At 44.0% G+C, this 27,735-nt stretch overlaps 1 protein-coding gene and 1 long non-coding RNA gene across 5 annotated transcripts in view; one reads left to right on the plus strand and one right to left on the minus strand.

Annotated features, from left to right (window-relative positions):
* Window positions 1-27,735, minus strand: part of Atrnl1 (attractin like 1) — a 604,076-nt gene that overhangs the window by 40,154 nt on the left and 536,187 nt on the right. The window contains exon 29 of one of the 4 annotated variants that reach the window (XM_052714292.1): window positions 18,287-18,345. The exons of the other annotated variants lie outside the window; for them this stretch is intronic. Within the exon in view, the coding sequence (XP_052570252.1) occupies window positions 18,287-18,345 (59 nt within the window). The remainder of the gene's footprint in view (window positions 1-18,286; window positions 18,346-27,735) is intronic. 4 annotated transcript variants of the gene reach the window in all.
* Window positions 364-9,020, plus strand: LOC128095406 (uncharacterized). The gene is made up of 3 exons (XR_008213237.1): window positions 364-1,060; window positions 6,108-6,282; window positions 6,398-9,020. It is a non-coding gene; the product is annotated as an uncharacterized LOC128095406 (long non-coding RNA).

The raw sequence follows: 27,735 nt of genomic DNA on the forward strand, positions 1-27,735 counted from the left end.
GCTATTCTGTTACCCAGTTATTTTTGTCCATTGACCCTGCAGGACTGGGGTTACATGTATATGACCATTCTCGGCTGGTATGTGGGCACTGGGCTCAGTACTCAGGTTCTGCCGTTTGTACACCAAGCATTTCCCATGGACGCAACTTCCCAGTTCTTCAGTCATTTTTTTAAACTTAGAAAAGGAACCTTGAAGATAAGCTGGGCAAGGAAGCTCCTGGGATGTAGAAGCAGGAAGAGAGTCTAGGGTTCAAGGTCACTGACAGATCCAGAGCCAGTCCCAAGCCAAATTGGGCTATATGACACAGTCTTAAAAATGAAAAATGAACAAATGAATGAACGAATGAAATCAAAAGAAGAAACTCTGGGTAATGGATTTTTTTGGTGTTGGTGTTTAATTTGATTCCAAAGAAGGTTGCAAGTAATATTCTGAGATGAAGGATTCGTCATAGTTAAGAAAGGAAGCAATTAGAACAGGAAAGTACCGCAGAAGCCTTTTCCAGGTCAGTATGAATAGCAACAGCATTTCAGAGAGAGTGCTAACACATCATGCGGGGGAGAGACTGGGAGGCGGCAAAGAATGCTACTGAGCTTGGATTTTTGCAGCTAAATGAAAAGTCTGGGCCAGGGAGATGGAGGGCAGATGGAGAGATGCCAAAGAGAGGGCCGCTCTGTCTTTGAAGTGCATTTTCAAAGGCTAGAAACCAAATTTGAACTTGATGCCTACCAGATGTAAAATGAATGCATCAATACTAAAGCCAAGGAAACAGACGAAAACCGCACAGGTCCTGATAGACAGCATCCTGAACTGGTCTCACTGTCAACAGGTGACCCTCAGGTGACTACCCCAAGGCTGAAATGGTAAAGGACAGCCTCCCCCAATTTGTGCTACATTATGCAGGACTGAAATATAAAACGTTCACATGGTGCCAGAGCACCAACAGGACTGTGGATGGGAGCACTGCTTAAGTCAGAAGCCCTTTGCAGACGTGTCAAAAGAGAAGCCTGACACTGTCAGCCCGACTCCCCTCAACTCCGAGCTGCTGTGTACAGTTTTGCAGGTAACCAATTTCTTCCTCTCACCTCTGCCTTCAGGAGCTGGTCTCCAAGGACTGCACTTCAGGAAAGACCTGTCAAATCCCCCGGTTGCTTTTCATTACCGAATTCTCTCTGTGAGTTGTGTCATCCGTGTTAAAATAGCAAATTCACATTCAATTGATTTCTGAAGGAAGAAACTGCCTCAGATTATCCCTTGATTTCCTCAATATAAAAACAAGCAGAAAGTGGTGTGCATGCGTGTGCGTGTGCGTGTGCGTGTGTGTGTGTGTGGCAGGGCACAGTGTGTGGCAGGGCATTTGAGACTTGAACTGTTTGCTTTTTGTGTAGCTTTTCTAGAGAAAACCATGGAGCTGTTCATCTGAACCCCACTGCTCACTTCCTGTTACTCCACTTCCTGGCGATGGCTTCACTCATCTCTATACAAGCATTTCCCTTCCCTAGTGTTAATGGAAGTCACTCTGGTGTATCAAAGGGAGAATAGGCTCTTTTGTCTTTTTAATTGGTCCTATAAAACAATAAATGAACACACTATGCAAGTTCTATCTAGAAATAAATTTTGGCTTTCCATACTATGTTTCTTCTAAAAAAATATTGTTTAAAAGGAATATAATATGTTGTTTCCTCATTGGACACTAGCTAGGAACTAGATCCATAAAAAAGTACATCAAGATTAAAGGGATAATAGGTAATTTTGTTCTTTAGTGGGAAGCGGCTGCTGAGAGTGTCTGCGCAACTCCAGCAGAATACAAAGCACAGAGAGCCTATGCCGATGAAGCAATTGTAACCGCAATTTAATGGAGGACAAGAAAGCAATTAACAGTGTAAAGTCACTGATGCAAGGATGGACCTCGAGATTGGAATCTTATTAAAACAAAGGCTGGGACAACTTGATTACAATGAGTTAAGCTGGAAGAGCTCCAAACAGTCTCAGCGTGCAGATGTGGGGAAGAAAACACAATTCACCCATTATTACACTTTGGGCTCCAGAAGGTGCGGGCAGCATTGGGATTTTTTTTTTTTTTTTTTTTAATGGAGGGAGTTTTAGACCAAATGAGCTGACTGCTGGCAGGCCTGGGGAGGGTTGAGGTGATCAGTGAAGGACCTTCTCTTGTTACTATCTGGTCAGTGACCAATCAAAGTCTGAGGGGTTTTCTTCCCCCAGCACTGCCTGTCATTCCTCACCTCTGTTTTTTGTTTGTTTGTTTCTTGTTTTGTTCTGTTTTATACCAACATGACTAAGAATGTTTCACAGCCCAGTGTAAAAATGTGCTATGGATTGTGATAACTGAACAGTAACCAGACTCGATCCTTCCTAATTCAGTATCTTAAGGTAAGAAAATTACACAAGAAACAGTGAGAAATAGAGCAGGGGACAGTGGTTAAAATGACAACAAAATCTGACACCCCTCCCTCCAAAACAAACTAACAAAACAAAAACCACAGCCCCCAAACCTGCCAGGCTTACTCGCCAGTCACCATTGTGATTTATGGACTCCCTTAAACTGGTACACACACATCTTTCTAAGGGAGGTTTTTCCTGACCCTGAAATGCTCCCCCATCAGCACATCTCTTTCATTACTCCTCAGGGAGAAACCTGGTGCCAGGGAAACTCCCAGGATCCACAAGGACGACCCCAGCCAGGACTCTTAGCAAGTGGAGAGGGTGCCTTCTCCTGTAATCAGATTGGTGACTACCCTAATTGTCATCAGAGAGCCTTTACCCAGTAACTGATGGAAGCAGATGCAGAGATCCACAGTCAAGCACTGTGCTGAGCTCAGGGCGTGGGGGGAACCCTGTTGAAGAGAGGGAGGAAGAATTATAGGAGCCAGGGAGGTCAAGGTCATCACAAGGGAACGGACAGAAACAACTAACCTGGGCTCACAGGAGCTCACAGACACTGGACAGACAGCTAAGGAGCCTGCATGGAACCGACCTAGGCCCTCTACATAGGTGACAGTTGAGTAGCTTGGTCTACTTGTGGGATTCCTAGAAGCGGGAGTGGGGCCTGTCCCCGATCCTTTGGCAGGCTTTTGGGAACTTATTCCTCATACTGGATTGCCTTACCCAGGTCTTAAAACGAGGGGAGGAGCTTAGTCCTGCCTCAACTTGATATGCCATGCTTTGTTGACACCCAGGGGAGGCCTGCCCCTTTCTGAACAGAAACAGAGGAGGAGTGGATTTTGGGGGAGATGGCAGAGGGGAGGTGGGGGGAAGGAATGGGAGAAGAGGGAGGAGAAATTGCAGTTGGGATGTAAAATAAATGAATAAATTTAATTAATAAAAAAGTGAAGTAGTCTTTATTTTTCAAAGCAGAAGTTAAATAAATTTTTCAGTCAAATACACACTATATTTTAAATCATGATATACTTGAATAAGGCTCAATTTCCTTCTATTTGGAAGACTAATTTTATATTTTACAAGCCATTTAATAAACTATGGATGCATATCTTATGGATTAAGATGTATTTGCTTCTATTTTTAATGGAACTGTTTCACATGTCCATGTGAGATAAAATGTTGTATTAAATTAAAAAAAATATGACCTAATGAGATAGTTTTTTTTTTCCCACAAAAATGTGACAAAATATCAATGACTTGGCTGTGAAGACGATGATGTCACCCACCTTCTGTTCAGTAGCACATGTCTCTGCCATGATCGTACAATGGGAAGCTGACTGTTGCCAGTTAGGTCTGCCTGCATGTAGTATACATGTATGTATGCATACCTGCTGTGTGTGTGAGTACACGTGTGTAGGGGTGTGAGGTTGATATGGGGTATCTTCTTCCATTACTCTGACTTTATCTGAGGCAGTCTCTCAGTGAACCCTGATCTCCCTGATCTCGGCCAGTCTAGTCAGTCAGCTTCTTATCGAAATTCTCTGTCTCTGCCTCCCTGGTGTTGGGATTGAGGTGGTCGTCACACCCGCCTGCATTTATGTGGGCACTGTGTACCAAACTCGTGCATCAGACATTATATCCACCAGCACTATCTCCTCTACTGGAATTTTCTGTAGCTCTAATTTGCATTTCATTGATTAATGAAAGCGATTACCATTTATGTTTACTGACTGGTGAGATTTTCTCTGGTGAGATGTCTGTTCAATCTCTTGAATGGGTTTAAATCCCAACTTACTGCTGAATGGCTGAGCAAGTCACCTGTCCTTCCTGCCTCAGTGTCATCCAGGAGATGGGGTGCTGTTATCAGGGCTACTGTGAAATTGAGTGCATTGGTGTATGTGAAGTGTTTAGTACAGGAGCTAACCTATCCTAAGTGTTAAAAACTATAGAGGTTACAGGCATACACCTTTAAAATGGTTTTTATCTTTCCCTACTTTTTAAACTGTTTTTTAAAAGATTAATTAATTAATTAATTACACAGTATATAATCTGGCTGCATATACTCCTGCATGCCCAAAGAGGGCACCAGATCTCATTATAGATGGTTGTGAGCCACCATGTGGTTGCTGGGAATTGAACTCAGGTTCTCTGAAAGAGCAGCCAGTGCCCTTAACCTCTGAGCCATCTCTCCAGCCCCATACTTTTAAACTTTTAATGAAGTCTTTTGGCGAACAGAAGTTCTCCACTTTGATGCAGCTGAGCAACTTGTTTTCATGGTTTGAAATTGATTCAAAAGAAACCTCTTCCTCCAAAGTCCTTAAAGTCATCTGCAGACGACAGCCTTCGGAATGTCTTGTATTCCCTTTCATACTGAAATTTCCAATCCATGTGGCGTTACTTCTGGGTTACGATGAGAGGTGGGAGCTCAGTTTCAGTTTATTTCCACATGGAGGAACAGACTCTGAGGGCCAGTTACTGGAAAACACACCTCTGCCTGGCTTGTCTACAGTGTCAACTCGGTCACGAATTATTTCTAGACATTCTGCCTTTTAAAACTGGATCATACACCAGCCTGTGCCAACATCACTCCATCAATTTAGTTCGCCTTCACTTCACACGCATGTTAAGACCAGATATTTACTCGGCAGAGAGGGAAACGCCTTCTGGTAAGAGTCTTTCGGTAGCACCCTGTGCTGTCTCTACCCACTGTCTTCGCCTCACTTCTGTGTAAAATACCCCGAGGAAAGCAACTGAGGGACAAAGCGCTCGTGTTGGCCACGGTTCCCATAACAAGTCACACCACACCCAGTCGAGAGCGGAGACAAGGAATGCACACACGCAGCCGACTGACTACCCAGTCCAGGACCCTAAGGAATGACGCCACCCACAGAGTTACCATTACACAGTCCCCCACAAAAGCCCACCTCATCCAGATGGTCACTCACTGAGACTCTGTCCAAGTGATTTTAGATTGTGTCATGTTGATACTTAAAACAAACAATCACCAATCATTTAAAAATAATGTCTTTAAAAAAAGTATTTATTACATAAATACAGAAAAGAAGGAATACTTAAATATTGTCCCAAGTCCCACGTCTCAAGGTACTCACTAGAGAAAGTTCTGCCTCTCTTCCAGTCTCCTCAACTCACATGCCAGTGAGTTTCATAATAAGGGATTTATTAAGGCAACTCCACATAGTTAAAAGGGAGGTTTATTTTGGGGTAACTTACAACAAGTAAAAGGATAGATTATAGGATCCGGGAGAGGTGAGGTGCAGTCCAGCTGAGTTCTCTGGAGAACTCGGTCTACCATCCAACATCCAGGATTACCAGGAACCAAGAGAGCTGGCACATCCAGATCTTGGGTCCTACGGGCTCCCGTCTTGGCCCTGCCTCAGGGGCAGGCCATAGGTAGGCATGATGGTTACTGGACGCCTCACTGGGGGTAGTACTTCCAGGTGAAAGCTGGAACAGCTACCCACTACAGTTTCATGTTAAACTTTGTTTTTCTGTTTACTACTCCTCTTTTACAAACATATTAGAAATGTTTCCATATATATTAAAATTGCCAAATTTTTAAGTTGTTACTTCTCCTAGTCAGCTTTGCAGCACTCAAAGACCCAACAGTCCCAGGATTCACCACGTGCATGGCATGTCAGAGGTCAGGGGTCACCTACTATGGACCTGTTTCACATCTTGTTTTGTTCCAGGACTCCTGTAACTTCTAGTGAAGATGGAGACAGATATAGAGAGAAGCGGAAACATGTGATGACGCCTAATGCTTCCTAATGCTCCATGACAAGCAGTTGTCATTAATGGGTGCATACTGCTCCCACAGACTGTCACACATGAGTAAGGCATGGAATCCTTTCTTGGAGAGGGAAGGTAAGTGATGGGACAAAGAAATGTTCTGCTACAATGAGGGTCCTATAGATAACCCACACGTCTGATTTTTTTAAGAACCTGGGTGTGCATCCTCCAGTTCCAATTTCTCTTCCAGGAAAATTGAAAATCTGGCAGCCTGGTTGAGCATTCCCTCATGGAAACATTGCTGTTGGTGAGAGCCGCTGCACCCTAGTGAAGATGAGCTCCCATCTACCACAGCCTTGCTCCCTTTGCCTCACAAACCACCCACGTCCTCACTGACAGGCCCCATGACCTATGCAGACATTTCAGCCTTTGCAGCTACCCAGACAGACTGCACTTCGGAGTAACATTTAAGATCTTTCTAACTTTTCATTGTTATATAAATTTTCCTTCATATGTCAACATCTCTGAATGTGTGTTCAGATGCATTTAATTACAGAGAGGCCAGTAGATACAGCCCACATTTCACTAAAAGTGTTAGAATGTCTCTTCAACAATGCATAGGCATGGTTATTCCTCAAATACAGCCAGCAATGGAGAGGACAAACTTACTGTGTCTTTTTCTAACGGGTCACTGATGGATCTCCACTGTCGTCATCTTTAAGTAAGTAGCAGCACCGAGCAGACGCTCATACCTACCTAGGCGTTTCTGGGTTCTTTCTAAGGCACATATGCCCATAAATGACAAGCCTATCCACTTCCATTGCTTAGTTTCTTAGTGTCACACGTTTGACAAATTAATCAGGACTCTTTCTGCTGGGGATATTGACTCTGTTATATTAATAAACTCTACAGTTTGCCAAATATAGACTGTATCTGTCAGTGTGACAGTCACCAGCACTGGTCTTTTACTTTGTGAATATTCCTAATGGAAAGTCCTAAATGGAAAAAAAATATTTACTCACATTGTTTTGTGCCTGTGTGCCCATTCACGAAGGCACAGGTGCTTGCAGAGGCCAGAGGACAAGCTTGGGTATTGTTCCTCAGGAACTGTCCATTGTATGTTTTGTTTATTTTGAAATGTAGTTTTATAATTACATTTTGCCCTTTCTTGCTTCTTGAGACAGGATTTCTTGATGGCTTGGAGCTTGCTGATTGGTCTGGGCTGACTGGCCCCTGGGCCCCAGGATCTGCTGACTCCGCTTTCTCAGAGTTTGGAGTCTAAGTGCCACCACCACATCTGACTTGATTATGTGGGTTCTAGACACTGGACTCAGGTCCCTGTGAGCACTTTATTTACTGAATCATCTTTACAGTTTATTTTATCTTGATGTAGTATGCATATGCATATCTTTTTATAATGTACTATTTGAGCCATTCAGAACTTAATTTAAACTGTGATTTCAAGTGGTATTTTTTGAACATCATTTAGCCAACGGTCTTCATACTATTTTGGAACAGTCATCCTTAGCCCATTTATTTATAGCCTTTATTATTGCACTAAATTACCATAATTATTTGTGCCTATTTCTGTACTCTTTACTGATTAATTTGCTCTGACTTCATGTTGTTTTAATTGCTATAGTTTTATGGATTAATATCTAGAACAACTATTCTTTTCCCAATATTTTCCCATGATGTTCTTCCAAAACTTTAATAGACATTTTTATATTTTATTTTTTTAAATGAACAGACAGCCAATCTTTCAAGGCATCCTTCCTGCGCCGGCTTTCCTAGGTTTTACATTGCAGTCATACTTGTTTCAGAAAAGGCTGGCTCCTTTATGCTGTGAAGCAGTTTAATTAGCATAGGGAATTTTGTTTCTTCAAGGTTTAAGAGAATTCATCTGAAAAACCAGGGGCGCTTTTGGGTAGTATGTCTAAATGGCTTCTTAAAGTTTTCTTGCGATCATTGGTCAGTTTAAGGCTTCCAGTCGTAGGCCATGACTTCATTATTTAAAAGAAACACTATACGCTGCATTACAATATGTAATCTACAGTTAGGAAGACAGCACACATTGAACCCACATGAGATAATTTTTAAAATATCCATTTTCTGAATGCTTTAGAGGAAATATAGGAAAGGGGTTTGATGGCAATGACTGTTGGTGGTGGCAGTGTTTACAACCATCCGTTCTGCCTTCCTACACACATCCTCTGGAATGTTTCCATTCCCCATTTGACCCACATCTTTTCAGACTCCATTCAGTCCTCAGCTCCTCTCTGCAGGCCTCTCTGTTCTTCTGCACACCAGTGCAGGATGCAGCAGGACACTGATCATAAACCAGGTGTTCTTATACTACTGTGATGATTTTTCTCAGTGTCTGTGCCCTTCACACGTCTGAACACAGAGTTTGAGTTTTACTCATCTTCATCTTCCTGTATGTAGTAGTTTAGATGTTCAGTAAGAGTTACTGAATGCACAGAGCAAGGCCATGGCCTTCCTGGAAGGGGGGAAAGAAGCAGGCAGAAAAACTACTTTTTGGTGGAATTCCTTAGATGGAGGAGCCAGGCAAGGGAAGCAGGAAGTGGCTTTAGGTTCTTTTGGACCTTCCACAGAACTGGAAGCAAAGTGTTCACAGCAGAGAAGCAGAATGAGCACTCATCATGTACACTGGCCGCTGGACCCCTCACCTGGGATGAGCACTCATCATGCGCACTGGCCGCTGGACGGGCAGGCAGGGATGCACAGCCCTAGAGAACACCGAACTGCATCACACAGCTCTGGGTTTTCACTGATGTCCCATGGGATAGGGAGAAGTGTCCCCTCAGTATCCACTAGGATGCTGTGCCGCCTCTTTACTCTGTGATCATGCACACTCCTGATTAGTTGTTCTAAAGCTTGATGGCAAAGATGCTCGCTCGCTCTTCCTTTCTCTCTCTCTCTCTCTCTCTCTCTCTCTCTCTCTCTCTCTCTCCTCTCCCTCCCTCCCTCCCTTCCTTCCTTTCTTTCTTTTGAGAAATGGTCTTTGGAGGAGTCAAGGGAACATTAACAATGTAACAGCAGTTTAGAATAAGCAGCTTTTGATGAAATTGTGTTAATTACATAGCCCACTTCAGCACACTTCAGTTTTGGATGGTATTCTGGATCTCAGGCACTCAGTCATTTGGATTTCACTTAAGAAAACAAGTAGACTGGAATTATCACACAGTTTGTGAGTGAAGCCAGAGACAGCCCAGTGATTAGGAACCATCTAATGGACCTAGAGGTAGAGTAATTAACTAGCAGGAGATAAAGTGAGAGCTCTTCTGTGGGCTCCACCTGCTTCCACATAGACCTACGAGGTTAATTCACACCACCAGAAGCAACAGTCACTATGTCCGGCTCCATATCAGCAGAAGTGGGTGTCTGTGGTAGTGCTTCCAAACCTGATACTTCCACCCTCATTGGCCAGGTTATTAGCATCACAAAAAGTATCTCAGGGACCCATGAGCTCACACTCCTAATTGAGAAGCTATTGACACTGATGGTCGGGCAGGGGGGACAGGGTTCTCTAACCATGAGGCCACTGGTGAGGTGACCACACTTCAGTGCACAGGTGACAACCATGAATATACGGAAAGCACAAATTGGATTCTGTGGGTTACTAAAAAAAGACAAGAAAAGGAAAAGAGGACACAAAGTTGGGAGATGGATACGGGATGAGTCAGAGGGAAAAAAGGGGGTATGGTAAAAATGCAAAGCATGAAATATTTAACAAAATATCGTATTTAAAAAGAATCTACCTTGTTTAGTTGTTTACTATAACAACCCAACAATAGCCAACACTTTGGTAGCTTCTTCAAAATTCATTTTCCTTGGGAATTGTTCCTAGCATATTTATATCCTTCATTTTTGAGAAGTTATGATGAATAGTGATTTTACAGAACAGATACAGTTTCTTGGGTCCTGCCAATCTTAGACACAATGAGCCTGTCTGTATACACATAACGAGCCTGTCTGTGTACACACACTGAACCTGTCTGCATGCACACACTGAACCTGTCTGTATACATGCACTGTGCCTGTCTGTGTACACACACTGAACCTGTCTGTATACACACACTGTTCTTGTCTGTGTACACACACTGCACCTGTCTGTATACACACACTGTACCTGTCAATATACACACACTGAACCTGTCTGTATACACACACTGAGCCTGTCTGTATACACACATTGAGCCTGTCTGTATACATACACTGAGCCTGTCTGTATACATACACTGAGCCTGTCTGTATACACACATTGAGCCTGTCTGCATACACACACTGAGCCTGTCTGTGTACATACACTGAACCTGTCTGTATACACACATTGAGCCTGTCTGTATACACACACTGAGACTTTCTGTAGCCAGTTTCCAAGTTGAATTTTTGTGGAGCTAAACAGATAGTATTCTTAACTGGATAAATAGTGATGGGACCAGTACGTATCTGAACTGAACTCATCATGATTTAGAAAATTGCAGCACAGTGCCAAAGCTGTACTTCAGTGACTGACCTGGTGCCTATAAAGAAAAAGTCTACCCGTGATTTCAGTCCCATGCCCCCGATTACTCTGTGGACAGCAGAATGACAACAACCCCTTCTAGGGCATCTTTACTCAAAAGTGATTCTGACTGAGATAACTGGTTCCAGAGCCAATAGACGAGGCTCTAGTATACAATAGAGCCTTCAGCTTTCTGGTTACCAAAGTCTTAAACTTCTATTTCCCCTTTGTTTCCTCACCGTGTATGTGTGCGTCTGCTCACTCTGACTGTGTTACAACGCCCGAGGCAAGCTGCCTGGAAGGGGAAGGCTGGCTGGCCCACAGTTTGGGAGGTTTTAGTTCCCAGTTGGTTGCTCTGGGTCCTGTAGTGGAGTATGTCATGGTAGGGTAAATGGAGGAACAAGCTGCTTCCTTTTGGGGGCACAGAGAAGAAAGAGGAGAGGCTTGGGTACCAGTATCCTCCTCAAAGGCAAGCCCCAATAACCCAGCTCCCTCCCACTAGGCCTCACTGTAAAGGTTTCACCCCCCAGTGACAGCACAGGCTGAGGGCCAACACAGGCATTCTGGAAACAAACCCCAGCACTATGGAAACACACACTCCTCCTAAACACTTCATTCATTATTGAAAATCAGTTGTATTTTCCATGGATTCATCTGTCTGCTTCCTTGACCTTCCAAGGTTCTTATTGGTCTCCACTACACCCACCATGCCCATTTGTGCACTCAGGAGGCACTGTGTGTTTGAAGAGGGGTCCTTAAGGGAGGCACATTTCATGCCAGTCACCTGCCTCCTTTGCAGGCCCTTGGCACCCAGCACTATCTCTGTGGCTAAGCCCCTCCCTCCCGAATGGCATGAATCTTGGGTTCCAGATGCAGGGCAACGGATTCTTCACAGGACTGTTCCTTAGAGCTTATGCTGATCCATTATGTGCTCAGCAAAACACAGAACTGTCCCACTGGATAACTTAGCCACCCTTTCAGAAGAAAAGTAAGATATGCAGGGTTAAAATACTTTATGATGGGCCGGGTGGTGGTGGCAGTGGTGTACGCCTTTAATCCCAGTACTCGGGAGGCAGAGCCAGGTGGATCTATGTGAGTTCAAGGCCAGCCTGTTCTACAGAGCGAGATCCAGGACAGGCACCAAAACTACACAGGGAAACCCTGTCTTGAAATATATATATATAAATTGAATATCCCCAAACCATCTTTTCAGTATGCATCATTAGTTCAGTTTCATAGACAGGTACTCCAGGGTTACATACATCCCTCAATGTTATGCAGCTTGCAAATGCAGAGCCTTGCTCTTTATTCTGTATCATATATCCTCTTTAAAAGTCTTCACAAACACAAAGTCCTCTACAACCACATGCTATCAAATTCTCTAACTTTTTCTTCTTCCCTTTACCTGGTGGCTGAACGATTCACAGGATCAGTCTCCATGCCTTACACACACCTCTACCATCTCACATCTACTGCCCTGAAATCTAGCCTTTACGCTTATCCATAGATTGAAACTCTGTAGTTAACAATGGCTTCTGAGTTGCCAAGTCCACAGCCATTCATTTCTGTTCTTCATCGCTCTGTTCTTGGAGCACTGGTACTCAGCAGAACATGCTCTTCAACTCCTATCCCATAGTTCCACAACAAACGTGTCCAGATAGAACTTACCAGCAAGTTTAAAATATACCCTGTCCTGATTGAGTTTTAAAGTATTAATATAACTTTAATAATAACAAATTATGAACTAACATTTTATTAGTCTGTAGACTATTTAATTATATCACTATGATGTAGAACAAATAAAATTAGTGTTATAACTTCAACACAGAGGTAGAAACAGGCTTGAAAAATAAGTTAATGTCTCTTCTGTTCCCAGCTGTATCAATATTTTCTGATCATGACTTCATTCAGTCTAAATCCATTGTGTGGGATGCATGCTATGACCTGCAGAAGGAGCCTAGGTGTCCTGTAAGCCCCCAAACACATCCAGTAGAGTTTAAATGAGGCACTTGCTACAGCTACTTTCAAAGTGTCCATAGTCTGACACGATATAAATTATAAGCACAAAACTTTGCAGCCACGAATTCATTATTCTTGGGGTAACAAGAAACGCAGTGTGATCAAAGCTTTTAAAGAGAGTTCCTGTACATATTGAAGTTATTGTTAGCTACGCAGGACAGAAAATACACCACTGTAGGTACAAATCACAAACCATAAATTAAGGATTTTTTTTTTAAAGTTACCCTTCTAGAAATTGTAAACTGCTCTTTATTGGATGGAGTCTCTTACCCTGAAGGCTATCACATCCTTCAACGGGAAAGAGTAATTGACTATAATAAGTCTTGTTGCATGATTTTAGAATCAGTGAATGGAGCAGGAAGCCCCCACAAACATCTGTAGACCTTCAGCAGACCCAGTGGACTCTCCTCCCATTCACATGATTCACTCTTGATTCCTGAGTAGCACAGAGTTGACTGTTTCTCTGCCCTGCATCTATCACTCCATAAGTGCGTGTGCTTCTGCAGCACTCATCTGCAAAAAGCCCGGAGCTGAATTAATAATGTAACGTCCTATTTACACGGTACAATGTTGAGAATGTGCAAGGCTAGCTGGTCAATGTGACAGATGGAAAAGGAAGTACTCCGAGCTCACCTAAGTTACATGAACCTAGGCTAGGCTAGTTCATTGTCAATTCCAAAGAACACCACTAGTACTACCCACTTTGGGGTGAGATTTGAAAGCTTTTCTTCACTTTAAGAAAACACATTCCTATAAAGAAGAAATAAGTGACTGTCCACTGTTTGAAGATAAGATTTAAAATAAAAGAAATTGATGAATAAAAGCCTAATAAATGGGTCCAAGGCAGAGGGACGGCTGAGAGATGATTCAAGGAGTCACTTTGCATGTCACTCCACTGTTCCAAGCATGGAGAAACTTTGTCACATAATTTAACTCACTCCCCTGCCCATAGAGAGGATAACTATCTCCTTATTTATTTGCCAGAGTGCGCATTTCCAAAGAGAGAAAGAAGTGTCTTTGTGGGTGAATTTCACTAGCTTAGGACTGGTGATGGCTGCTGGCCTTTTTCTGGAACACTGTCTACAGCACTCTGCGTCCTGACCCAACGTTCTCGTTTGCAAGTGTTCTCAATCTTAATTTCATTCATTAACCAACCACTTGGGCTCTGAACATGACGATGCTTTCCCACGGATTACAAGCTCTCCTTTGCTGCTAAAGCAGTATGTTTGAAATGAGGGGATATTTTTATTTTTATCTGGGGAAGATAGAACAGATTTTGCAAAAGAAAATGCCCATTAATGCTGCAGGCAGAAGGTGCCCTCAGCTGCCCACACACCTTGATTTGTACCTTTAAAGTCAAACAATGGTTTCTAAGGCATTTCATGAGTCCCACGTTAGCAACGGCACTAAAAGGTACCACCTGAGATAAAACAGAGTGACCGCCTCCAACTTGACAGCCATAACTCTAATATCCACACTGAATATTCTTCTCGTCAGAAACCTCCCTCAACACTAATTTGGCACAGAGGCAAACAGGCCGTTGAGCAAACCTGTAAACTGAGGTGTCAGGCACTAAAAGGTGCCATTAAGCTGATAAAATACCTCTGCATAGAAGTAGGCATCATTATGGGGCTGTATTTCTTAGTACCTAAAGTTTATTAGCTCATTCTCCAAACCTGACAGTGTCCTTCATGAACTATCAAACATATCATAACACAAGCTATTAAAAGAAATAGAAAGTGTACGTTTCCCTAAACAAGCTTCTTCTGTAGCAAGCAAACTGACTGAACTTGGAAACAAATAACACGAAATAACGGGTAGCAGCAATCTTCAAAAGATGACCCGAGGAAAAAAATCCTATTTTACAGGCACTGTGAGCACATGAAGACCCTTTCTGCACATCTCAACACAGATAGCACGAATACAGGTGATGAATGAGAGCGGTAGACTCCTAAGTGCTCAATCAGATGTCTCTGTGTTCAATAAATAGCTTTAAAAATTAACCATATTAGAGTTGGTGAAAAATGGGATCCTTCAACTTCTCTTTCTATACTTAATAGGCTCCACACTCTTAACATAGCACAGACTGTCACTCAGCTCCGTGTGCTTTGATGGTCCACCTCCCACAGGGATGGGCGCACGGAGGTAAACGGGTCTCTGGAAATTTCTATGGTTTTCCAGTAATAGGCACCTTTACAATTTAGCACTTTGCCTATGTATAAAATTAAGCCCCAAACTAGCTTATTTGTACAAACATGGGAGAATGTCTGTATCAAACAAACAGTAAGAGACTTAGTGGCCATTGTCTCAGCTGGAAAACAGCCTATGCTGTCCTTGCTTCACTCCCTCCACCCCCCAAAATAATTGATCCAAAGTAACACTGATAAATTGGAGGAAACCATCTTGGCATTAGAATGTTACTTAAAAAGTACACATGATCTTTAGAATTTGGGTGTCATCTTAGCAAAATTCTCCAATGTGCTCTTCTGTGAAGTCTACTTTTGAAGGCTAGGTCAAGGAGATTACAATGGGTAGATTACTTAGGTCACTTTCGTGTACTCATTCTCAGCACTGATAAATATACAGGTGTTTCATAAGCTGTAGCATGGAGCTGAGAGCTGGCACACAAGTTTTAGGGCAGACATCCTGAGCCTACATCCCAGGGCAGATAGCCAGGAGCCACGTGGTCCACTTCAAGATATATAGAGCACCAAGCTGAGAATGCCTACACTGCACAACTGTTGAGAGAGTTACCATGTAACAGTAGATGGAAAACATCCACACATTGTCTAGTACAGGGACATTTTTTCCTGAAACTTCTAATGTCACCTCAGCATAGAATATCACGACATTACATAAGCTGACCTTCTGGTGGGTGAGCACATTGTTGATCACTGAGTCAGCACGGTGCAAATCTGTCAGCAGGAGAAAAACTGCGATGGCTTAGGAAAGTCCTCTGCCAGCGCCATTCTGAACCGGCCTCCGTCCCTGCTTCCACTTTATCCTCTGGATTCTTCAACCACCCATGCAAACAGCGGTATGAACTAATCGTCAGAGCGACCAGAGTTGAACACATCAGAGCAGTAGTGATGTTGTCAGACCTTGTTGCTGTGGACAAATACTTGACAGGAACAACCTAAGGGAAGAAGGACTTGTTTCGAGGTTCCAGTCCATAGTGGGACGGTCTGTGGTGAGGCAGAGTATCGCAGTGTAAGGGCAGAAATGCAGCTCACATGATTGCCACCAGGAAGCAGAAAGGCAGACAAGCAGTGACAACGGTCTTCCTTCTTCTTGCCCCATCCTCTTTTTATTCTGCTCCTATCCTATTGGATAGTGCAGAACACACCCAGGAAAGGTCTCCTCACTTTGTCTAATCCTCTCCAGAAATGTGCTCCCCTATCCTGTCATCACACAATGCAGTCAAGTCCATGGGCCGACCATCGCTGTCTTTGTCCTACTTCAAGAGTTTATCCTATGGCAGAGGTTTCTAGTTTACATACATATCTGATTCTGTGTATATCCTGAGCCCATGGAAAGATGATCCTTCACTATTTCGCTAATTTAGAAGGTACCACAGGATTGCTTCTAATCAATGGAAGGTCAAAACAAGTGACATGCCACTTCTGGAACTGAATGTCTAAGAGATGGTGGCGCATCATTCTGCTCTGAGATAGCCTAGTCAGTCAAATGCCAGGAAAATGGGAGAAAAGAGAGGGGGCCTAAACCCTCAGTCAAAGGAGGGAGTGCTTTAGTTAGCTCACAGTGGCAGCAAATGGTTACTTACACCGCTTAACACACAGGCAGAAACATGTATGGTAATAATAACTATTGTAGACTATTAATAGATTCCATTTAAGTTTGTAAGGAGAGCTTCATCTGGGAAAACCATGTGGTTTTCATCCAATTTAGGTGATAGTGAGCTATGTGATAGCAGAGCAGAAGAAACCCAATTCACATGGAAGGTACTTATGACCAGAGGGAGAGCTGCTTATATTACAACCTGTAGCACACTGCCTATCACCCATAAAGCACTAAATGACATGGTAGGATTATAGCAGAGGAAGAAAATAATGCCTTCCCGGGGCAAAAAGTCAGTGAGAGAAATAGATATTAATCCAGAATCACAAAAATGAACGTTGAGTCATAACTGTGACAAATATACCAGAAATAGCAGTAAAATGTGAGATAAGAGGATAGGGATGATCAAGAAGGGCAGGGAAGGTTCACTGAGAGAGAAATAGTCAAGCCCAGAACTTAAGAACACCAGGAACTAAACAGGTAAATTGCCAGGTGATGAGGGGCTAAGTTTGAGCAGATTGCTCCCATTGAGAATATGGCCCTAGACAGGCAGGCAGGGTGTGGTATCTCAATCAACACATTGCAAGTTTTCATCTTCATTATAAAGGCCGTGGAAGGTCACGAGAATGTTTTTGCAAGATGGTGAAATGACCCGATAAACTCATCCAAGATTACGGTTGTTTCTAGAAGACAGAAATGTTCTATCTAGAAGACAGAAATTCCTGATGTTGGTAGTAGAAGGAGGGGCTCACGAGGAGGATGCTGCACCATGTCCAAGATAGACCATGATGCCTCAGAGAATGAGCGTCAGTAAACATGGTGATAAAATTAAAATGGGGGACAAGGGAGGAAAGCAGATGGCTCGCTCAGACAGACGGACAAGAAAAACTGAGTAAGGAACCACTGACAGAAAACAAAACAGGAAGCCAGTGCCGTGGTCTGAGTGCTTGTGCTCCCCAAACCCACATGTTAAAACCTAACCATGGAGGTGGACCGTTAGGATTAGGATGTGATTTGGTTGGGGAGATGGAGGCTTCATGACTAGTGTAGCACATTCTAAGGGGGCTGTGGAGGCGTGCCAGCATGTGAAGACACGGTGAGAAGATTCCCGTGGAGCTCATCAGAAACTCAATCTGCCCATGCTTGCTCGTGAATGTCTAAGCATGGAGAGGTAGGAGAGATACAGGCCTCTTGTTTACAGGCCATGTAGATTAAAGTGTTTTGTTATAAAAGCTCAAATGATCTAAAACAAAAACGTTGAGCTTGAGGTAATTTTGAGACAGCCAGGAGGATGAGGCAGGGAGGCAGCTTAACTCCCTGGTTCTTAGAACAGTGTGTCTCAAACTTGGATATGTGCTCAGGTTACCTGGAGATCGTGTCCAGATATGGGTTCTGATCCAGGAGATTTGGGATGGAGTTCAAGACCCTGTATTTCTAAAACATTCATAGACAATGACAATGCATAAGCCCCACACATGGCACACATGCCATAAACATTTGCAAGTGGACAAATATGGAAAGTAACCCCAAACAAAACAAAACAAAAAACAAACAAACAAACAAAACAAAGACCAAACTAAAGGAAGAAAAAGTAACTTGAAGAATCTGTTCTCATATTTGACAGGAATGTCAAAACCTCAGCCTGTTTATAACATTTGACAGCAACCTTATAATGTCTCTAAAGAAACAATTTATTCTAAATGTGCTAAATTTACATCTAAATTAATATCATGCATAAGGATGTCATGACAAGAACAACAACAACTCCACAGATGTGCTTAGAGGGAACCTTACAGGCCTTTTGTCTTGGTTAGGGTTACTACCGCTGTGATGAAACACCATGACCAAAAGCACTATGGGAAAGAAAGGGTTTATTTCACTCCCAGTTCGACAACACAGTTCATCTTCAGAAGCAGTGAGGGCAGGAACCCAGCGGCAGGAGCTGATGCAGAGGCGATGGACGGGTGCTGCTTACTGACTTGCTCCCCATGGCTTGCTCAGCCTGCCTTCTTATGTAACCCAGGACCACCAGTCCAGGAATAACACCACACACAATGGGCTGCCCCCCCCCCCCATCAATCACTAATTCAGAAAATGCCCTGTAGGCTTGCCTGCAGCCTGATCTTATGGGGGCATTCTCTTAATTGAAGTTCCCTCCTCTCAGATGACTACAGTTTGTGTCAAGTCAACACAAAACTAGCCAGCACGCCCCTCGATGTTGACTAATTCTTACCATAACTTAAATGAATAGAAGTACGGGATTACATGGTAATTATGGTTCTTTACACCCCAAACGTAAAACATCTACAGGTTAGAGATATTTACAAGTAAAACTGCAATCAACACCAATTTAGTGTCACTGATACTGTGGACCTTTGGTTCTGTCTGTTGTGCATACAGGGCACTAACCTCCTAGGGGTGTCTAGGTCTTGGTATAGTCTCACCAGGGTCATGTGTCTTATCAGCCCAGTCACTGCTCTTCTCCACCCGAGCTTCCACTTGTCCTGCACACCCTGAGGTCTTTCAGTCTCACTTAGTAGGCATTAGGTAGGCCTCTGCCCTAACGTCAGCTCGTGGCCATGACAGTCAACCATTATGACAGAAGCAAACTCAGCACTAGAATCATCACAAGGTCATTATTTGGAATGGATGATCTTTGTTATGCTTTCATGAAAACGCATTTAAATATATTTTTAGAGAACTGTCATGAAATGAATAGTGATTAACAAATGATTGTGATTAACATTGATTAACAGCGATAACCAAGACAAACAGCAATGGCAGAAGTGTTCACAGGGAAGGGGAGACGGCTCAGAGGTAAGAGTGCTAGCTACTTTCTCAGAGGACTGGGGCTCTGTCCCAGCACCCATGTTGGCTAGCTTACCCTGACTGTGACTCTAGCTTGAGAGGAACAGATGCCCTCCTCTGGCCTTCACAGGCTGCTGTACTCACAGGCACACACATGCACACAAACATATACACATAAACAAATAAAAAACCTTGAAAGTAAGAACTCAAAAAAGTGGAAACAGGGACTGGGGAGATAGGCCAATCAGCCAAGATCTGTTGTGTAAGCAAGTATGAGGGCTCAAGCCCCGTTCCCAGCACCCACGTAAGAGTCAGGCACGCTTGTCATTCCATTTACGGGGAGGTGGAGACAGGAAGACCCTGGGGTTCACTGCTCAGCTGGCCCAGCCTACTTGGTGATGTTGAAGTAAAAAAATAAGGTGACAGCTCCTCTGGAACTACACCAGAGCCTGTCCTCTGGTCTCCGCAGGTATGTGCAGATATGTGCTCACACACCTGCAACACACGCACACCTGCACATTTATAAACACATAAATAAACAAAACCCAAACAAAATTGTTACACAATTTAGGTACCATCAGTGTTACAATGTATATTAGGAAAAAAACTTAGTTGAAATGTTCATAATATTATTTAAAGAGGTACGGTGTAGTATACGATGTATGTGTGTGCCTATGTGTGCAGTGAGATTCTCATCTAAGAGATTCCAACTACACAATTAAGAGTTATAACTACCATGAGATTATACATGATTTCTATAATTTTCTGTATGTTTTAAAATATTTAATAGACTTTCTCCAGTGAATTTTCATTTGTGCTGTGATCAGATAAAAACATTTTTTTAAACAATCCTCATACAAAACATGTGACGCAAACCCACTGGATAGTTCACCTGGTGAGATGACGTGGAAGTACTTGTTATCTGATGTGCAACAGAAGAGAAAAAAAGGTAAGTTTGCTCAGCACAACTCAGCCCCATTGGTGAGAAAAATCACGATGGGCATCTTCCGGGGCAGAGGGCGGGTGCAGCACCCTCCCACCCTCAAGGAACTAATGCTACTATTATAAATTCTTGATGCGCTAGACAATCTCCTCGGGAACAACGGAATTTCAAATGAGATGTGATTCTTTGAATCTGTTTATTTATTTATTTTTTGGATAAGACAGATTTTACATAAGTACTCTCTACTTATACAGTCACTGTTCATCATTTAATTATATAGCTAAAGCCATGGATTACAATAGAGAGCACACAGATGTAATTATAGGATAAGTACCCGGTAATTTCTATTCTCTAAAGTGAAGCTTGAATGTTAATTAGCTTTAAGCATATTACTGTAGGTGCAATTATCAGGTAATCTTTGGGAATGTGTACTTTTTGGATCAGCATTTATTAAGGAAACCCTATGTAGTTAGTGAGGAACATGACTTTTTAAAAAGCTGTAGACCTTTGTGCCTGGATATAAAGAAAGAATAATTAGAGAAGTCAGTTTCACTGTCACCTCCTTGGTATTACTCTGTTCCCATTGTTCTCTAGTAACCCCGTCCCTCTAAATGCTCAATTGTTCACTGTTCCTGACTACCTGGGAGACCTGGAAAACCTGTCTGTGAGCTGCATCCCCCAGTACTCAGCACCCGAAGAAGCCAAGCCCATCAAATGAACCTGTCTCCAGCAGTTTGCATTTAAATATGAAATCGTAATGAAGTGTCCAGGTGGCAACATTTTTTGCTCCAGCAGCTGCAGCACCAACACAGGAATTCAAAAGCACAAGCCCAACAGATTAACGATTCCCCATAATATTATCTCTGTAACATGCAATTTGTTCTCAATGATAATTAGATATTTAGAGAGAGAGACATAATTAGGAAGAAGCGCCATAATGCCTTTTGTTGTTGTTGTTTGTGGAGCCTCTCCTGACAGAGGCTCCACCGTGGGAGTAATGTGATTCTGCTATTGGAGATCTCAGCCGCTGCCCATGTTGAGAAACGGCTTAAACATTCTGCATGGTGAAATTAAACTTCTCCAAATTCAAATCTTTCTAGTTAATTGGTGCACTGTAGCTCCTATGCTTGAAAACAGGCCAGTATCTGCTCATACGTGCCTCATAAGCATGGACTACCAACAGAAACACTGAGCCAGACAATGAGAAATGAGGTAAAATCCTCTTTCAAATTCATCCTGGAATTATGATAGCTGAGACAGCCATGTAAGGGTAAGGTCTGGATGGGAGTGTCCTCTGGCGGTCTGTGACACCCAGTTTCTTTTCTTCAGATCTAGTATTGCTGCCAGGAGAGTCCATGGGTATCTATATACACAGTGTTTTCCTTGGAATTTTATTTACAGAATCAATAACCTGGTTCCTTCTGATCGGTGGAGTCAATACCAAGCTATTTAAGATACCATTTCCCGCTGGGTGGTGATGGCACACGCCTTTAATCCCAGCACTGGGGAGGCAGAGGCAGGCGGATCTCTGTGACTTCGAGGCCAGCCTGGACTACATAGTGAGTTCCAGGACAGGCGCAAAGCTACACAGAGAAACCCTGTCTCGAAAAAAACAAAAAACGATACCATTTCCCACACTCACTGGAAGAGCCCCACCACAGGATCTGAGCAGACATGCTGTACTTCTGATTTGTTTGGAGCAGGTTAGAGGACCTTACCCACGCAGGAGGTCACCCCGAAGCCAGAGTTCTTCTACTCCACCACTCTAAAAGATGCCCTCTGACCTCTCCTCCTCAAGTACAGCTAATACGCAGACCTTCAGCACTACTCATGATGGGGAGACAGCTCAGCGGTTAAGAGCACTTGTTGCTCTTACAGGGGACCCAGGCTCGGTTTCCAGTACCCACATTGGGTGGCTCTTAACCACCTATATCTCCATTTCTATAGGGAGAAATGCTCTTTTCTGGCCCCCATGGGCATCTGCATACACTCAGGCACACACACACACACACACACACACACACACACACACACACACACACACACTAAATTTTTTTTTTTTTTGGTTTTTTTGAGACAGGGTTTCTGTATAGCCCTGGCTGTCCTGGAACTTGCTCTGTAGCCCAGGCTGGCCTTGAACTCACCGAGATCCACTTGCCTCTGCCTCCCGAGTGCTGGGATCAAAGGTGTGCACCACCACTGCCCGGCACTAAATAAATCTTTTAAAAAATCCATGTGAAAGCAACTTTACTGTGTATCTCCTGTGGCTGGCTTATTTGTCTGGCTTCATGTATGTCCAATTTATAACAATAACTCATTTGGCCCATTGCTGTGTACTACTCCTTTGTAGGAATATACTATTCTTTATCAATTACATTGTTAATGGCTGTTGGGGTTATCTCAGATTTCAGCCATTATACATGATGCAGTCATAAACATTCCTGTATAAATCCTTTGGTGCTTGTATAGTCTTACTGTACGGGGAGGTACCTAAAGACAGAACTTCTCTGCTAGCTTCTGAAAGTGGTGATTTGATCACGCATAGGCAGGAGGGCTTTATTTCTGCAACATAAGAGAAGACATTCTTTATAACAGATGTGTCTGAGATGGTGTGATGGGTTCACAGACAATGTGAGCTCCTCTGTAGTGTGAAGAGATTCTCTCCTGGGTATTCGTCTCAGATGGACTGGAAGAATGTTTAGGGCCTACAGGGGCCTCTTACCATCTGCACAAAGCCTAACCCAGACCTGTTGTTCCATACAATGGGGATCTGGGATTAACATGAGCAGCAGGATTATGTCCTGGCTAGTCCACTGCAGCAGTGAGGCATCTATAGGGCTTTATGGGCAGAGGACACGGACAATGAACAACTGGAGCCAGAGAGTCCCAACAGCTAAGTTGGAAGGTATCCTTGTTATTCATTTGAAATGTTCAGAAGCAACTAGTGTCCACTAGGAAGTAGAGGGCCCCCAGAAGACTAGCCTCTGTCAGGATCTCCCCTGGCCTGTCTCTACATGACCACCACACACCCAGCTCTGCTGGGATCCAGTGGGAATCATAATATCAGTCCTCATTTCTTCACAGTTTTACTCTAGGATTCCTATAGTTCAGCCTCCTTCCCCCTTACCACAGAGCTAACACATGCTTGTGGATGCTGAGTGCTGATGGTGTGACACCTGCCAGTTACCAACTGTGCCAGGACCTTGGTGTGCTGGTCTTTTGGTATTATTGGAGTGTTGGGTGGGAGCCTGGGAAAGCAAGTCAGGGCTCTGTACAATCTGTTACGGAGAACGATCTTTTCTTTGTCAGAGATGAGCCTCGGCATCTACCAGTGACAAAATGGGCTGTGTGCATCTGAGGGGTACCTTTAGCTCCAGGGTAGGAAATGAGCAAAGGCAAGGACTGAGGTCAGGACAGACATCCAGAGGCAGTCAACTGTGGCACAGTGCAATGTGAGCATAAGAGTTTGAGATTAGTCACACAGACATTGGCCCTTAATAGCTTCAGGGTAAAGATAGCACAAAGCCTCCAAGCCCCAGTGTCCGCATTTGTAAACAGGACACAGCAGAGAGATCTGAAGTGGCTGCCACCCAGCAGGGCTACATCCATGCCAGTCCTCTTGCTTTTTCTGAACCGCAGGGACAGTCTTTGGGAAATCAGAAGGGTCAGCACAAGAGTCTGACTGAATGTAAAGGTGCAGGAGGAGTCAAAATGTTGGTCAGGTAAGCCAGAGAGCTCACAGCAAAGAAAGACATGGGGGAGGAAGTGATGGAGTGGAGTTAGGAGGTCATGTGACTGAGCATCCGTGTGTGTGTGTGTGTGTGTGTGTGTGTGTGTGTGTGTGTGTGTGTGTGTTACTACCTCACAGGAGCTGCCAGCAGGGTGCCGCGAATGCTCTGAAGAGCCAATCACTGAGCAGGAACTCCTGGCAGAGGGCTGAGCCTGGGCATGCTACATTTTCTCAAAGGCAATGGGAGGTAGTGGTAGCCTCGGTGATGCAAGGCTCAGTATGGATGTGAGCAGGTGGTAGGGTGATGGGGGAGACAGGCTCGGACATTGCAGTCAAGCACATATAGTCCTAAGCCCCAAACTGAGGAAGGCCTGGAGTGGGAGCCAATTGTCTCTGAAGAGACAGGCAAGGACTGACGGCACAGGGCAGCTCGACAAACATACACCCACTGCCTCCAAGTCATCTTTGCTCCAGGGGCATGAGGAGGTCTAGAGATTCAGCACACACCCTGGGAAGGGGCCTCAAATTACACGCCCCAAGGCCCTGTTTTCAGTTTCCACGAAAGAACAATCTTCATCCTGAGGTTCACTGCAACCCATTTCCTCTTCTAAGGCAATTCTTTTACCCTCATGCCCTCCACAGCAAGTCATTTCCCATTTCCATGCCTCAGTTTCCCTAGCATGCCTGATTATAACTGCCTATGTGACTCAAGACAAACTACCCACCTCCTTTCAGGATCTCCAACTCCATTTATAGGAGAGGTGGAACCACATGAGCTTAGACTTCCCCTTGGGCCCAGGCAGCCCATTAACCTGGAGCCTGGGAGGCCAGAGAGCTGGGCTAGAAATATGCAAGAGATAAAGGGTTAACTACATTGATACACACAAGACTCAGGACAAAATCCAATATGGGGCCGATGAGACACCCCAGAGGGTAAACACACTTGCTGTGCGAGCCTGAAGATCTTAACTCCATCCCTGGAACCCACACATAGGTGGACACAAAAAACTAACTCCATAAAGTTGTCCTGTGACCTCCATATGCATGCACATCATCATGTGTATACCCCCCAGCACATGCTAAGAAAAGAAAAAGAAAATCCAATACTGAAATGATACATGCAATTAGATGGCTGTAGTTCTAGAACCTGCCACATTCTTCTGGACCCTAAAGTGTCTCTTCTGTTTATCACAGGTCTCCCTGGGAGGGCTGGGTTCCTCTGACTCCCCCCCCCCCCCCGAGTCCATTCGGTCCATGGCTAGGCTTGGATTAACCTCCGTGACACAGGTCCCTGGGTCCTTGCAAAAGCAAGCTTTCCATATACAGATCTGTCAGTCTAGGTGAGCAGCCAGCTTGAAGGCTTGAGCCTGTGACTTTAGTCCAGGAGAGGATTTTGGTTCCTGGCCTGTCATACCAGAGCCTTGCTGCCTGCAGCAGCTGCTGCCGCACCTCTCCACTCTTTCAGCATATCTGTTAACTTCTGACATTTGGAGAAACCGTGATGTCAAGCTTCAGAAAATGTTCCTGGCCTTCAGACCAGTTTTGACTGCCCAGCCCGACTCCCAGCTTCGTCTCCAGGATGTTCTTGTAAGTTGCCCCATCTATCATCCACAGCTTCTTCTTAACCAAGAACTGCCTTGAATTCTTGGTGTCTACGAGTGAGCACAGCTCAATTTTGGGGTGAAAATGCTTTCCTTGCCGCCACCTGAACCACAATTTGGCCAGAATCAACAACCAGCTTTTCAAAAGAGCCCGGTAGTCAAGATTTATTTATAATTTAGTGAACCATTGCTTTTTGCTGCAGTTTTAATAACCCTTGTCAGGGTCTTTCAGTTACCTCTTCACCTTCAAAATGTCCAGTGTCCTTCTTCATAACTGTCCATATCCTATTACACAGACAAGTCTACGCGCACCTCCACGCTTTAACTACATCCAGGGCTCCTACAGAATCACTTTGCAAACACAGATCTTTCAGTTAAACTGCCTTGGTTCAAATCCCATCTCTGTCACTCATTAGCTGTCACTTTGGGCAAGGTGTTTTCATCATCTATAAATGTCAGTAATGCTTATTTCACGGAGGTGCTACCACGTTTAAATGAGTTCGTGAATATAAACCTTTGAAAATGGGCTTAAGATAGAACATACAACACGTATGAGTTAGCATTATGGTTTTTATATGAAAAAGTCCACATGGTCATTTTTCTCATTCTAGTCAATGGAATCTCCCGATTCTCCAATAAAATAATATTTGAGGGGTTAGAAGACAAATTTTCCTACAAGGACAGGGCATGGTGTGGCTGGTGCAGGAAGCTTCCTGTGGGGTGGAAAGGTGATTCAGTTGGTAAAGTGTTTGCTGTGTAACATGAGGACCTCTGTTTGGATCCCTAACACCATATATAAAGGTGGGCATAGTGGCTCATGCCTGTAGTTGTTGGGCTTGGGAGGTAGATCCTGGGAATTCCTGGCCAGCCAGTGTTGCTCAATCTGTAGTTTCAGCAAAAGAGCCTATCTCAAAGATATGAGGTGTGCTTCCCTACAGCAAGGGCGATCTACCCAAGCCATGCTACAGGGCAGGGATAAGTCACCGTTTAAATGAGATGATAGACTTTTCCTTCTGAGAAATCTGCCCCCAGTGCAGTCCTACAGCGCTGTCATGAGGTCTGGTTAGGTTTGTCACCTTCTGAGTCCTGACTCAGAAATATAATTTTCTTTTTTATGCTTTTTTGTCTCTTTCAGATCTAGCCAGAGCCCGAGTATGCGTTCTTGGGCACTTTGGGTATTTTTCACTCTTCTCTGAAGCTATGTCCCTCTTTCACAATATGACTGCTTAAAAGCAGCACGGCTCTCCCTCTTCCCAGTCCCATGTCCCAGCTGCTGAGATCACAGCTAGCCTACCATGCAAGAGGTTTTCTTCTAAAGGCTAATAAAGCTGTCCTCAAGATTGGAGGGGGGAGACAGACAGACACACAGACACAGAGAGAGAGATGGAGATAGGGAAAGAGGGACAAACAGAGTGAGAGGGAGGGAGGGAGGGAAGGAGGGAGGGAAGGTGGGAGAGAGGAAGGGAGAGAGAGAGAGAGAGAGAGAGAGAGAGAGAGAGAGAGAGAGAGAGAGAGAGAGAGAGAGAGAGAGAGCGCCTGCACATGTCATCAGTCAGAATGAATTCCATGTTTCTGATGTGGCCAGCAAGATCTGCAATCAACCTAGCAGAACGGCACCTTGCAGAGCAAAGGGTCTTCCGTTTCTTCTGCACGTCATTCACACAGAAACGGCCTTCACACCGGATCTGCAGTGCCTGGCTGAGGTGTGTGGAGTGCCCAAGGGGACAGGCCCTTGGCCCTGTGGTACCTCCACCATGGCTGGTCCACTTGAGGGGGAAGGACACTACAGGGAGGCTCCTTTGTCACTACGTGAACCCCGCTTGTCACCCACTCAGATGGTAAGTGTCCTTTTCACGAGGCATGCCTGGTACCCAGTACAGTGCTCAGGATTACACTCACACTCGGTAAATAGTTTTCAATACACGAATAAAACATACATGCCTTCCACCTGCCAAGGGAAAAATATCTCCAAGTCTTTAGAGAGAAGTTAAAACCAACATGGCATTTGTGTATAGACATACTTGGCTGAAATATTTCAAGTTAATTGTGTAAAATTTGGTTACTGCTTACATTAAATAGAATTTAAATACTGCCAAACAATACTTCTGTTCCCAAAGCTCAAATTACCTCATCCAGATATTATCAAGAGGATATGTGAACA

Source organism: Peromyscus californicus, unplaced genomic scaffold, assembly GCF_007827085.1.
Source record: "Peromyscus californicus insignis strain IS unplaced genomic scaffold, ASM782708v3 Scaffold_4__1_contigs__length_199733344, whole genome shotgun sequence".
NCBI classification, from domain to species: Eukaryota; Metazoa; Chordata; class Mammalia; order Rodentia; family Cricetidae; genus Peromyscus; species Peromyscus californicus.